Raw genomic sequence first — 13,729 nt, 5'->3', positions numbered from 1 at the left:
GGCACTGAGTGTTGTATGTAAGTGATGAATCCCTAAATTCTACACCTAAAATTAATATTACACCCTCTGTTAGCTAACTGGAATTTAAATAAAAACTTGAAAAAGCGGGAAAAAACGGAGCAAGCTTCAGGACAAAATATATAGAATAGTACCATTTATATTAGAAGTTTTGTGTATGTGATATATTGGTGTGTCTAAACTAGTCTAGAAAACCTTGAAACTTTAACATAAATTACCTTTGGAGAGAAGAATGGTATTTAATGGGACAGAGGAAGGAGAACTTTTATTTTTATATTACTTGAATTTTGCACAAAGAGATATATTTTTTGTATTCATTTTAAGTATACATTTTAAAATTTAAGGCTATTGTGTACAACCATTTCTGAAAACATTTTGAAGTTTAAAAATTTATAAGTGATTATCTGTAAATAAATTTGAAAATCTTTTGAAGACCTGCTGTTTCTAGTCATGGCACTCTGTTGGTGAAGAAAATGAGAAGGTGGACAACATAATTACTAGAAGAGCCATTTCAATGGAATAGTATGATTAGAGTGAACTGAGAGATTGGGAGTGAGGAAGTGAAGAAAAACATTGTAAACAATCCTTTTTAGGATCTTTGCCATAAAGAGAATCAAAACGATGTGTTACTAGCTGACATAGGAGATAGAGTTAAGTTATGGTTTTTTGTTTTTTTTTTTTTTTTTAATGTTGGTTTCTTTTTAAGATGCATGCAGGTAGTAGAGAGGGAATAGTTAAGGATGCAGGACAGAGCAGTAAGCATGAGCGCAAAATTGCTAAATAGGTAAAATGGAGTGAGATCTAGTAAATAAGTAGGGAGTGGCTTTAGATGAAAGCCTGGACTATTCATATCTTGTAGGGAAGACAGATATGTATAGATAAATTTAAGTGTCTGACCTTGGTGGTAGAACAATGATAGCTTTTATATTCTTTAGTACTCCAGATTTATTTTGTTGTTGTTATTTTGATACAATATGTGCAATCTATGTGTAATTTATAAAATCCCTCCACCCAGCTTAAGAACCTTTTTGTATATTTTGTTGGTGGGTAAGGAAAAATCACCCCATATATCCAAATGTCTTTTTTTTACATAGTGTTCTTGTCTAAAGATATAATCAGTGAAAAAAACCAACGTTCTGAACCCTATATATCGTATATTGCCATCCTTATGAAACAACAAAAAGAACACGTAAATGTTTATGAATATAAAGTATATTTCTATAAACATATTTCTTTTCCCCCAGCCTAAAATATATTATTTTTTTGTTAAAAAGAAATAAATTCCTAGGGCACCTGGGTGGCTCAGTCGGTTAAGTGTCAACTCTTGCTCTTGGCTCAGGTCATGACCTCCCAGTTTCATGAGTTCAAGCCTCACGTCAAGCTCTGCTCTGGCAGCATGGGCTGTATGAGCCTGTGTGGGTTTCTCTGTCTCTGCCCCTTCCCCACACGTGCTGTCTCTGTCTCTTGCAAAATAAATAAATAAACTTAAAAAAAAAAAAAAGAAATTCCTGTTCACATTTAATCACACAAGTAGCATGAAAATGAGCTCAAGAAATTAGTAATGGTAGATGACTTGGAGAAGGGGAACAGTGTGACTACGGTTAAATATAAGGAGGGAAATTTTACCATGCGCCTTTTAAATATTTTTAAATTATTTTACCTATTCTAATAATAAATGATATAAATATTTCTTAGCTGTAGATTTTTTCCTCTTTTTTTCTTTCAACCAGTTGTTTAATGAACTTGTCCAAGAGCAAGGTCCCAATCTAGATAGGACATCTGCCCATGTCAGTGGCATTAAAGAACTGGCACGTCGTTTTGCCCTTACGTTCGGACTGGATCAGATCAAGACACGAGAAGCAGTTGCCACACTTCACAAGTGAGTGAGCTGAATAAACCCTTTATGTTATAAAGATTTTAGTTTTACTGGAATTTAACTGAAATAAATGTTATTTGGCCCATTTTTAAAGTGACAAATGATAGAATTTTTAAGTTACAATAACTTCAGAGGTTGTGTCATCTAGTTATTCTCAACTAGGAGGGCCTTTTGAATTTGAAAAATACTTCAACTGTCTATTTTTTCATTTATAAAGAATAGAAAGTAAAATTTAATAAAATATCTGGTCAGTCAGTGAGAAAATGTTATAGGAGACATGGGTTTAAAAACACTGTACTAATTTGGTCAACCTTATTTCACAACTAAAAACTGAATGACAGAAAATGTTAAATACCTTACATTTAAATACCTCATATAGCTGCTTGGTCCCGTGACCCAACTCTGAGAACCAAAGTTTCTGACCGTCTAATGCCCTTTCCAGGGTATTGTGTTACCCCTATAAGATACATACAGGAATTTAGCTTTGTGGTTATTCAGCTATTTTTTATATTATTTGCTACAACTCATACTTTTCTACTGTAAATAATAGAATACTAATAGGTATATATGTCATACAAGTTAACATTGTTTTGCCCTTCAAATTTATCGGATTTTACTTCCTTCAGTGATGATTTTCCTGCCTTTCCAACTACTTTGAAATTCTAACCCATTCAGAGAACTACACTACTTATCTGGAAAAATAAGAAGTTATTTTCTTTTACTTCAGGGATGGCATAGAGTTTGCCTTTAAATACCAAAATCAGAAAGGACAAGAATATCCCCCTCCTAATCTGGCTTTCCTGGAAGTATTAAGTGAATTTTCTTCTAAACTTCTTCGACAGGACAAAAAGACTGTGTAAGTTACTTTCATCATGATACCCTTGTAATTTTAAATGTTTTATTTTTTGGAAAAATGTTAGTCATCTAGATATAATTACTGTTGATAACATATGCTCTGATTGTTTTAAGGAACCATAGTTTTCTTTCAAGCATCTATATAATTGTTCTTTCACTGTTCACCTTTAGTACTCTAGAATTTGCAAGATTAAATTGAGTAAGTGGGCAATGATTTCTTTTCTTATTCCACAATTCAAAGAAGTAGGAACATTGGCTTAGCCATTGTGTAACCCTTTCTTTTTTCCCTCTTACATTAATTATATTGTAGTTTTACAGTTGACTCTTGAACAACATGGGTTAGGGGTGCAGACCTCCTCACAATCGAAAATCGTGTTTTAACTTTTTTTAAATTTAAAATAAAAGGGTATTTATTAAATTTTAAATTTCACACTTTTTTAATGTTATTTTTTATTACTTAAGTATAGTCGACATATGATATTATGTTAGTTTCAGGTATATAATATAGTGACTCAGGAATTCTATACATAACACCATGGTAAATTTAGTAACTGTCATGCTCACCATGGTAAATTTAGTAACTGTCATCATACAACATTATTACAGTATTATTGACTATACCCTCTATGCTGTACTGTGTAACTTTTGACTTCCCAAAAACTTAACTATTTGTAGCCTATTAATGACTAGAAGCCTTACCGATAATAGTTAACATCTTTCATATGTTATATATATTTTATCCTTTCTTATAATAAAGTAAGCTAGAGAAAAGAAAATGTTAAAGTCATAAGAGAAAATATATTTATGGTATGTAGTGTATTTATTGAAAAAAAATCCACATTTAAGTGGACGTGCACAATTCAAATCCATGTTCAAAGGTAAACTGAATTTTTTATTTGACTTGGTCCAAGAAGATTGATTTCTTTTTCTATTTTTTATTTTTGATAACTGATAATAGTTTAAAGAAGTAGTATATGCAGTTTTCATAAAAAATATTGATGGGATACTGAATTTTATGAATTTGGTAGAAAGGTATATCAGTTGTAATAATGTTAAATGAACAGAAATTTGGAGAGACAGTTAAAAATCATATGAATATGAGTGATAATTCTAAGGAGAGATGCCGACTTCATTTGGTCAAAAAAGATTTATTAAACAATATGGTCAGGTACTGTTGTATAACTGTTATTCTAGTATGGCCAGACAGCGAACAATACAAAGTTTCTAATGTAAGGGGGACACAACATAACATAGGAACAAGAGTCTTAGGCACTGAAATAGAATAATATGATAGAGAATGAGTGATGTTGGGTATTTGGGGGGGGGGGGGGCAGGGGGGTGGTTAGTTTGAAAACTTATTTATTCTAGGCATTTACAGATATACATTTTCCTCTGAGCATTACTTTAGTTGCATCTTACAGATTCTGATATGTTGCATTTATATTTTCATTCATCTCTGTGACTTTCTCATTTTCTTTGTGATGTATTCTTTTATCTTAGTTATTAAGGAGTATTTTATTTAATTTCCACATATTTGTGAATTTCCAAATTTTCCTTCCATTATTGATTTCTCATTTCATTACATTGTGGTTAGAGAATAGGCATTTTTTTAATTAATTTTTTTAATGTTCTATTCATTTTTTTGAGAGAAACAGACACAGTGTGCAGGGGAGGGGCAGATAGAGAGAGGGAGACACAGATTCTGAAACAGGCTCCAGGCTCTGAGCTGCCGGCACGAACCGTAAGATCATGACCTGAGCCGAAGTTGGACGCTTAACCAACTGAGCCACCCACATGCCCCGAGAACATGCTTTGTATAATTTAATCCTTTCAAATTTATTCAGGCTTGTTTTATAGACCAATATATGGTCTATTCTAGAGAATGTTCCATATGTACTTCAGGAGAATATGTATTCTTCTGCTGGTGTTCAGTGGTGTTGAGGTATCTGTTAGGTCAGGTGGCGTATGGTTGGTTTTGTTTTTTTTTTTAATAGCATTGTTCAAGTCTTCTATTTCTTTGTTAATATTTTGTCTAGTTCTATCCATTATTGAGGGTGGGGTATTGAAGTCTCCTCAACTATTACTGAATTGTTATTTTTCCTTTCAAATTTGTCGATTTTTTGCTTCATGCCTTTTGAGGATAGCTCTTTTGTTAGGTGTATTTATGTGTATACTTGTGCCTTCCTGATGGATTGACTCTTAAATAGCATTATAAAATGTCATTCCCTGGCTCTAGTAACTTTTGTCTTAAAATTCTATTTTGTCTGATACTAATATAACCACTCCAGTTGTATTTTATTTACTGTTTGCATGGTATACTTTTTTTCCATCCTTTCACTTTCTGGCTTTTTGTCTTTGAATGTAAACTCTGCTTCTTATAGATAGCGTGTAGTTTGATCATGTTTTGGGTTGTTGTTTTTTTTTTTTTTCTCTAAGTAGGCTTCACACCCAGCACAGAGCCCACTGTGGGGATCGAACAAGACCTGAGCTGAGATCAAGAGTCAGACACTTCACTTTCTGCCATTATACTGTTTGCTTCTATAGATCTATTTTTGCTATTTCCTCCCTTATTGCCTTTTTTATATATTTTTTAAAATTATTTTTTAATTTACATCCAAGTTAGCATATAGTGCAACAATGATTTCAAGAGTAGATTCCTTAATGCCCTTACCCATTTAGCCCATCCCCCCTCCCACAATCCCTCCAGCAACCCTGTTTGTTCTCTATATTTAAGAGTCTCTTGGGGCGCCTGGGTGGCGCAGTCGGTTAAGCGTCCGACTTCAGCCAGGTCACGATCTCGCGATCCGTGAGTTTGAGCCCCGCGTCGGGCTCTGGGCTGATGGCTCAGAGCCTGGAGCCTGTTTCCGATTCTGTGTCTCCCTCTCTCTCTGCCCCTCCCCCGTTCATGCTGTGTCTCTCTCTGTCCCAAAAATAAATAAACGTTGAAAAAAAAAAATTAAAAAAAAATAAGATAAAAAAAAAAAAAAAAAAAAGAGTCTCTTATGTTTTGTCCCCCTCCCTGTTTTTATATTAGTTTTGCTTCCCTTCCCTTATGTTCACCTGTTTTGTATCTTAAAGTCCTCATGTGAGTGAAGTCATATGATACTTGTCTTTCTCTAATTTCACATAGGGTAATACCCTCTTGTTCCATCCACGTTGTTGCAAATGACAAGATTTCATTATTTTTGATTGCTAAGTAATACTCCATTGTATATATATACCACATCTTTTTTATCCATTCATCCATCGATGGACATTTGGGCTCTTTCCATACCTTGGCTATTGTTGATAGTGCTGCTGTAAACACTGGGGTGCATGTGCCCCTTCGAAACAGCACACCTGTATACTTTGGATAAATACCTAGTAGTGCAATTGCTGGATCATAGGGTAGTTCTATTTTTAATTTTTTGAGAAGCCTCCATACTGTTTTCCACAGTGGCTGCGCCAGTTTGCATTCCCACCAGCAATGCAAAAGAGATCGTCTTCCTCTGCATCCTTGCCAACATCGGTGGTTGCCTGAGTTGTTAATGTTAACTGTTCTGACAGATGTGAGGTGGTATCTCATTGTGGTTTTGATTTGTATTTCCCTGATGATGAGTGATGTTGAGCATTTTTTCATGCGTTGGTTGGCCATCTGGATGTCTTCCTTGGAGAAGTGTCTATTCATGTCTTTTGCCCATTTTTTCACTGGATTATCTTTTTTTTTTGGGTGATGAGTTTGAGAAGTTCTTTATAGATTTGGATACTACCCTTTATCTGATACGTCATTTGCAAATATCTTCTCCCATTCTGTCGGTTTCCTTTTAGTTTTGCTCGTTTTCTTGGCTGTGCAGAAGCTTTTTATTTTGATGAGGTCCCAATAGTTCAATTTTGCTTTTGTTTACCTTGCCTCCAGAGACGTGTTGAGTAAGAAGTTGCTGCGGCCAAGGTCAAAGAGGTCTTTGCCTGCTTTCTCCTCTAGGATTTTGATGGCTTCCTGTCTTACATTGAGGTCTTTCACCCATTTTGAGTTTAGTTTTGTGTATGGTGTAAGAAAGTGGTCTAGGTTCATTCTTCTGCATGTCGCTGTCCAGGTTTCCCAGCACCACTTGTTGAAGAGACTGTCTTTATTCCACTGGATATTCTTTCCTGCTTTGTCAAAGATTAGTTGGCCATGACTTCTTTTATATTAAGTGGATATTTTCTAGTGTAACATTTTACTTCAAAATTATTAAAAATTTTTTTCTTTTTAATGTTTATATTTGAGAGAGAGAGTGAGTGAGTGTGAGCAGAGGAGGGGCAGAGAGAGATGGAGGAGACAGAATCTGAAGCAGACTCTGAGCTGTCAGCACAGAGCCCAATGCAGGGCTTGAACTCACAAGCCATGAAATCATGTTGGACACCCAACTGACTGAGACACCCAGGTGTCCCTTACTTCAAAATTACTTAATTGTACTTTTTTAGTTATGTCCTTAGTGGGTTTTTGTAGGCCTTAAAATATACATCTTATCAAAATTTCTTCAAATTTATTCTAGGGAAATATAAAAACTTTACTTCTATATAGCTTTTCTTTTCTTTTTTTAATGTTTATTTATTTTTTTGAAAGAGAGAGAGACACAGATTCCGAAGCAGGCTCCAGGCTCTTCTGAGCTGTCAGCACAGAGCCCAACGCGGGGCCCAACCGTGAGATCATGACCTGAGCTGAAGTCGGATGCTTAACTGACTGAGCTACCCAGGCGCCCCTATATAGCTCCATTTCTATTCTTTTTTGTGCCATTATTGTTACACATACTGCATCTAAATATGTTACACACCCAACAATACATCATTATAATTATATTTGATATAATTGTATGTCTTTTAAATACACTGAGAGAAGAAATGGAGCCAAGTCTACATTTATTATAGAGTTTGTTATAGTAACCTTTTTTTTAATGTTTATTTATTTTTGAGAGAGAGTGTGAGTGGGGGCAGGGCAGAGACAGAGTGGGACAGAGGATCCGAGGTGGGCTCTGCTCTGACAGCAGAGCCCAGTGTGGGCTCAAACTCACAAACCATGAGATTGTGACCTGACTTGAAGTTGGACACTTAACTGACTGAGCCACCCAGGGGCCTGTTATATTATTAATCTCATTTGCCCTTTCTGGTTCTCCTCATTTCTTTCTGTGGATTTGATATACCATCTGGCATCATTTCCTTACACTAATATATCTTTGCTCCCACCTATTTCTTTTGTATTTATTACCAAATATATTACATTTCTATGTTATTGGCTCAACAATACAGTGATAAATATTATTTTATACAATTCTTGTTTAAATTAGTGAGAAGAATAAATATGCAATTATATTGGCCTTCATAACTACTTAATAATTACCTTTTAGCTCTCTTTGTTTTTCATGTGTATTCTCTGGCATCATTTGCTTTCAGCCTGAAGAACATCTTTTATTGTTTCTTTTAAGTCAGGTCAGCCAGCAACAAATTCTCTATTTTTATTCCATCTGGGAGTGTCTTTATTTTATCTTTAGCTTTAAAATATAGTTCTGCTAGATAAAATATTCTGATTTGATAGTGTGTTACTTTCAGTACATTGATGATACTACCCCACTGACTTCTGGCCTCCGTTGCATCTGATGAGAAATCATGAGTTACTTGCTCTTCTTTCAAGAGTTTTCCTTTAGTGTTAGCTTTTAGCATTTTGCCTATGATGCATCGGGGTGTGGGTCTTTTTGAATTTATCTTGCTTGGACTTTGTTGAGCTTTGATAATGTGTAGATTAATGTTTTTCACCAAATTTGGAAGTATTAACTATTATATCTTTTTTTTTTTCCTATTATATCTTTAAATGCATTTCTACTCCTTTCTTCTCCTGGTATTTCCACTACACCTATCAGTGCACTTAATGGTATCGCACATTTCTGAGGCTCTGTTCATTTTTCTTTATTCTTTCTGCTCTTCAGAATACATAATTTCTACTGATGTATATTCAAGATTACCAACTATTTATTCTGCCAGTTCAAATCTGTTGAGCTCCTATAGAGAATTCTTAATTTGTTATTGTAATTTGCAACTGCAAAATTTCCATTTGTTCTCTTTTTATCATTTCTTTTTATTCTTCTTATTCTCTATTTAATGAGATAGTGACATATTTTTCATTCCTTATGTATATATTTTTTTAGTTCTTTGAACATATTTAAAATATTGCTTTGCAATCTTTATGGGCCACTGTTTTTATTGCTCACTTTTTTACTGCTACATGTAGGTCATATTTCCCTATTACTTTGCATGTCTCATAATTTTTTGTTTAAAACTGAACAATTTAGATAATATGTTGCATACATGATACGTTGTGAAATAATTTAGGTACACTTCATACCAATTCACTGCACCCCTAGAGATTGATGTTGTTTGCTTGGTCATTTGTTTAGAGATTTGGATGAACAAACTATGAAGTCTATTTCTCTTACAGTGTGCAGCCTCTGCTATCCCTACTCAGATTTTTTTCCCCTTGTTTTTTTTTTTTGTTGTTGTTGTTTTGTTTTTTTTTTATCATTTGGCTTGAATTCCTAGGAGTCAAGCCTATGTCAGCATTAGACTCATTAATCAAAGGTTGTGCTTAAACCTTCTTGGCCATTTAGATTTTTACTTTTTACTCTTTGTTGTGTGTGTCGCTTGAAGACTGCTGTCACAATTTAGGGGTGTTATTTTGCTCCACAGTCAGCCAGAAGACTAGCAGCTTGGAAGTTCCCTCTCTGATTGCTCCTGAGAAGGGGCAGCCTTGGGTATGTGCAGTCTTCCAAACTAACAGAGAACTATTTGATTTGATTTGATTTGATTTAGCTTAATTTTTAGAGAAGTTTTAGGTTCACAGAAAAATTGAGGGGAAGGGAAGGAGAATTCCCATGTATCACTCTGCCCTTACACATGCATAGTCTCCCCATTATCAGCATCTACCACCAAGATGATACACTTGTTATAATTGATAAACCTACCTTGACATATCGTAATCACCAAAGTTCATGATTGGTTACATTATAGTTCATTCTTGATGTACATTCTGTGGGTTTAGACAAATGTATAATGACATGCATCCATCATTATGGAATCATACAGAGTATTTTATTCACTTCCCTAAAAATCCTCTGTGCTGTGCTTGTTCATCTTTCCTCTCATCCCCCAAACCCTAGCAACCACTGATGATTTTACTGTTTCCATAGTTTTGCCTTTTCCAGAATGTTATATGGTTGGAATCACAAAGTATGTAGCCTTTTCAGATAAGCTTCTTTCACTTAGTGTAATATGCATGTAAAGTTCCTCCATGTCCTTTCATGGCTTGATAAGCTCATTTCTTTTTCATGTTGAGAATTATACCATTGTCTAGAAATACCACAATTGATTTAGCCATTTACCTACTGAAGGACATCTTGGTTGCTTCCAAATTTTTGCAATTATGAATGAAGCTGATATAAACATCCCTGTGTAGGTAATTGTAAGGACTTAAATTTTTAAGTCTTTTGGGTAAATACTAAGGCTTGTGATTGCTGGATCACATGGTAAGAGTGTGTTTAGTTTTATAAGAAACTGCAAAACTATCTTCCAAAGTTGCTGTACCATTTTCTATTCCTATCAGCAATGTATGAGAGTTTCTTTTGTTCCACATCCTCACCAGGATTCGGTGTTGTCATTGTTTCAGATTTTGGCCATTCTAATAGGTGTCTTATTTTTTTTTTAATTTTTTTTAATGTTTATTTTTTGAGAGAGAGCGTGAGTGGTGGAGGGGCAGAGAGAGAGGGAGACGCAGAATCAGAAGCTGGCTCCAGGCCCCAAGCAGTCAGCACAGAGCCCAACACGGGGCTTGACCTCACAAACTGAGATCATGACCTAAGCTGAAGTCAGACGCTTGACCCACTGAACCACCCAGGTGCCCCTAGTTGTGTCTTATTTTAATTTTGCATTTCCTTGATGACATATGATGTGGAGCAACTTTTAATGTGCTTAATTTGCCATCTGTATATTTTCTTTGGTGAGGTATCTGTTCAGATGTGTAGCCCATTTTTAAATTAGGTTGTTTGTTTTCTTATTGTTGAGTTTTAAGAGTTGTTTCTATATGTTAGATAGCAATTCCTTTATCAGATATGTATTTTGCAAATATTTTCTCCCAGTCTGTGGTTGTCTTCTCTTTCTCTAGACACTGTCTTTTGCAGAACAGAAGTTTTTAATTTTAATTAACTCTGCCTTCTCAATTATTATTCCAGAGACCCTGCCTTTGGTGTTGTAAAAAGTCATTGCCATACCCTGGGTTATCTAGGTTTTCTCCTATATTATTTTGTAGGAGTTTTATTGTCTTACATTTTACATTTATAAATTTTACATTTACAAAATGGTTTATAATCCATTTTGAGTTGGTTTTTGTGAACAACGTAAGCTCTGTGTCTCAACTCATTTATTTGCTTTGCACATCCAGTTGTTCATTTATTGAAGAGACTGCTTTTACTCCATTTTATTACCTTTGCTCCTTTGTCACAAAGATCAGTTGATTATATTTATGTGGGCCTGTTTCTGGGTTCTCTTTTCTGTTCCTTTGATCTATATGTCTATTCATTGGCCAGTACCACACTATCTTAGTTACTATAGATTTTTTTTCTCATTTTTCCAGCCTTATTGAGATAAATTTGACATATAGCATTGTATAAGTTTAAGGTATACAGTGTGATGATGGTATACTTATATTTTGCAAAATGATTTTACTGTAGCTTTATAGTAAGTTTTACAATTGTATCGTGTCAGTCTTCGAATTTAGTTGTTCTCCATCAGTACTGGCTATCCTGGGTCTTTTGCCTCTCGATATAAAACTTAGAATCCACTTGTCAATATCCACAAAATAACTTGCTGAGATTTTGGTTGGAACTGCGTGGACTATATAGATCAAGTTAGAAAGAACTTAGTACTTTGTCTTTGTAGGCATGAACATGGAACGTGTCTCCATATATTTAGTTCTTTCATTTCATCAGTTTTGTAGTTTTCCTCATGTAGGTATTGTATATTTTTTGTTAGATTTATATCTTAATTCATTTTCAGGGGTGCAGATGTAAATGGCATTATGTTTTTAATTTCAAATTCCACTTGTAATTTTGTATCCTGCAACCTTGCTGCAATTGCATATTAGTTCCAGGAGGGATTTTCTGTCCGTTCTTTAGGATTTTGTACATAGACAATCGTGTCATCTGCAAATAATAACTGATTTCTTCCTTTCTACTCTGTATACTTTATATTTCCTTTTTTGTCTTATTGAATTAACTAGAATTTCCAGTACAGTGTTGAAAAGGATTGGTGAGCAGGGACATTCTTGTCTTATACCTGATTTACTGGGAAATCTTCAAGGTTTTCACCATTAAGCATGTTAGCTATACGGTTTTTTGTAGATTGTATTTATCAAATTGAGAAAATCCCCTTTTATTCCTGATTTAGTGAGAGTTTTTATCAAGGATTGCTGTTGGGTTTTGTCAAATTATTTTTCTATATTTATTGATAAGATACTGATTTTTCTTCTTTAGCCTGTTGATGTGATGGAATATATTAATTGATTTGCAAGTGTTGAACCAGCTTTGCATACCTGGGTAACATCCCACTTGATCATAGTGTATATATTTATTTTTCAGTACAGTGTTGGATTCAGTTTACTCATATTTTGATGAGGATTTTTGCTTTATATTCATGAAGATATTAGTCTGTAGTTTTTTTGTAATATCTTTGTCTGATTTTGGTATTAGGATAATGCTGGCCTCGTAGAATGAGGTAGAAAGTACTGCTTCTGCTTTTGTCATCCGAAAGAGACTGTAGAGAATTGGTAGGTTTATTCCTTAAACGTTTGGTAGAATCACCAGTTAACTCATTTGAGCTTGGTGCTTCCTGCTTTGGAAAGTTATTAGTTATTGAATCAATTTATTTAATAGATATAGGCCTTTTCAGATTGTCCATTTCTTCTTGTGTGAAATTGGCAAGTTGTGTGTTTCAAGGAATTGGTCTGTTTCATCTGGATTATCAAATATGCAGGCACAGATTTGTTTATAGTATTCCTTTATTCTCCTGTTAATGTCCATAGGATCTGTAATGATGTTTTCTCTTTAATTTCTGGTATTAATAATTTGTAGCTTCTCTTCCCCCCAACTCTTTTTGGCTGACTAATCAATTTTATTGATCTTTTCAAAGAACCAGCTTTTGATTTTGCTGATATTATGTATTGCTTTATGTTTTTAATTTCATTGATTTCTACTCTAATTTTTAGTGTTTCTTTTCTTTTACTTTGGATTCAATTTGGCCATCTTTTTCTAGTTTTCTAGGGTAGAAGCTTCTAGATTATTGATTTTGGATTTTTCTTTTCTGATATGTGCATTCAGTGCTGTAATTTCCCTCTAACCATTGCTTTCACTGCATTACACAAATTTTGGAGTGCTATTATTTTCATTTCATTTCATTTTCATTTAAAATTTCCCTTGGGATTTCTTCTTTGTATCATGTGTTAAAGTATATTCTTTAATCTCCATGTATCTTTCTGATACTGATTTCTAGTTTAATTCCATTGTGATCTAAGAGCAGACATTGTATGATTTCTGTTCTTTTAAATTTGTTAAGATGTGTTTTGTGACTGGGGTGCCTTGGTGGCTCAGTTTGTTGAGCGTCCAACTCTTGATTTCGGCTCAAGTCATGATATAACAGTTCCTGAGATCAAAATCCCGCATTGGGTTCTGCATTGACACCTCAGAGCCTTCTCGGGATTCTCGCTCTGCCCCTCCCCTGCTTGAGTGCATGGGCTCACTTTCTCTCCCTCCTTCCCTCGCTTGCAAAATAAATAAATAAAAACATTAAAAAAAAAGATGTGTTTCATGACCTAAAATGTGATCTCTTGGTGAATGTTACAGGTGAATTTGAAAAAAATACGTATTCTGCTTTTGGATGGGATTAGTCTGTAGATGTTAATTATATCCACTTGACTGATGGTAT

The 13,729-nt window shown here is 34.5% G+C and overlaps 1 protein-coding gene across 3 annotated transcripts in view; it reads left to right on the top strand.

Moving 5' to 3' along the window:
- The window catches only part of STAG1 (STAG1 cohesin complex component), a 410,134-nt gene that overhangs the window by 380,545 nt on the left and 15,860 nt on the right, over nt 1–13,729 (top strand). For all 3 annotated transcript variants that reach the window (XM_040480255.1, XM_040480256.1, XM_040480257.1), the window contains 2 exons: nt 1,749–1,897; nt 2,622–2,750. In XM_040480255.1, the coding sequence (XP_040336189.1) occupies nt 1,749–1,897; nt 2,622–2,750 (278 nt within the window). The remainder of the gene's footprint in view (nt 1–1,748; nt 1,898–2,621; nt 2,751–13,729) is intronic.

Source organism: Herpailurus yagouaroundi, unplaced genomic scaffold (assembly GCF_014898765.1).
Source record: "Herpailurus yagouaroundi ecotype Mexico unplaced genomic scaffold, PumYag 159, whole genome shotgun sequence".
In the NCBI taxonomy this organism is placed as follows: Eukaryota; Metazoa; Chordata; class Mammalia; order Carnivora; family Felidae; genus Herpailurus; species Herpailurus yagouaroundi.
Note: the sequence above shows the minus strand (reverse complement) of the source record. Positions and strands in the feature narration are given on the sequence as shown.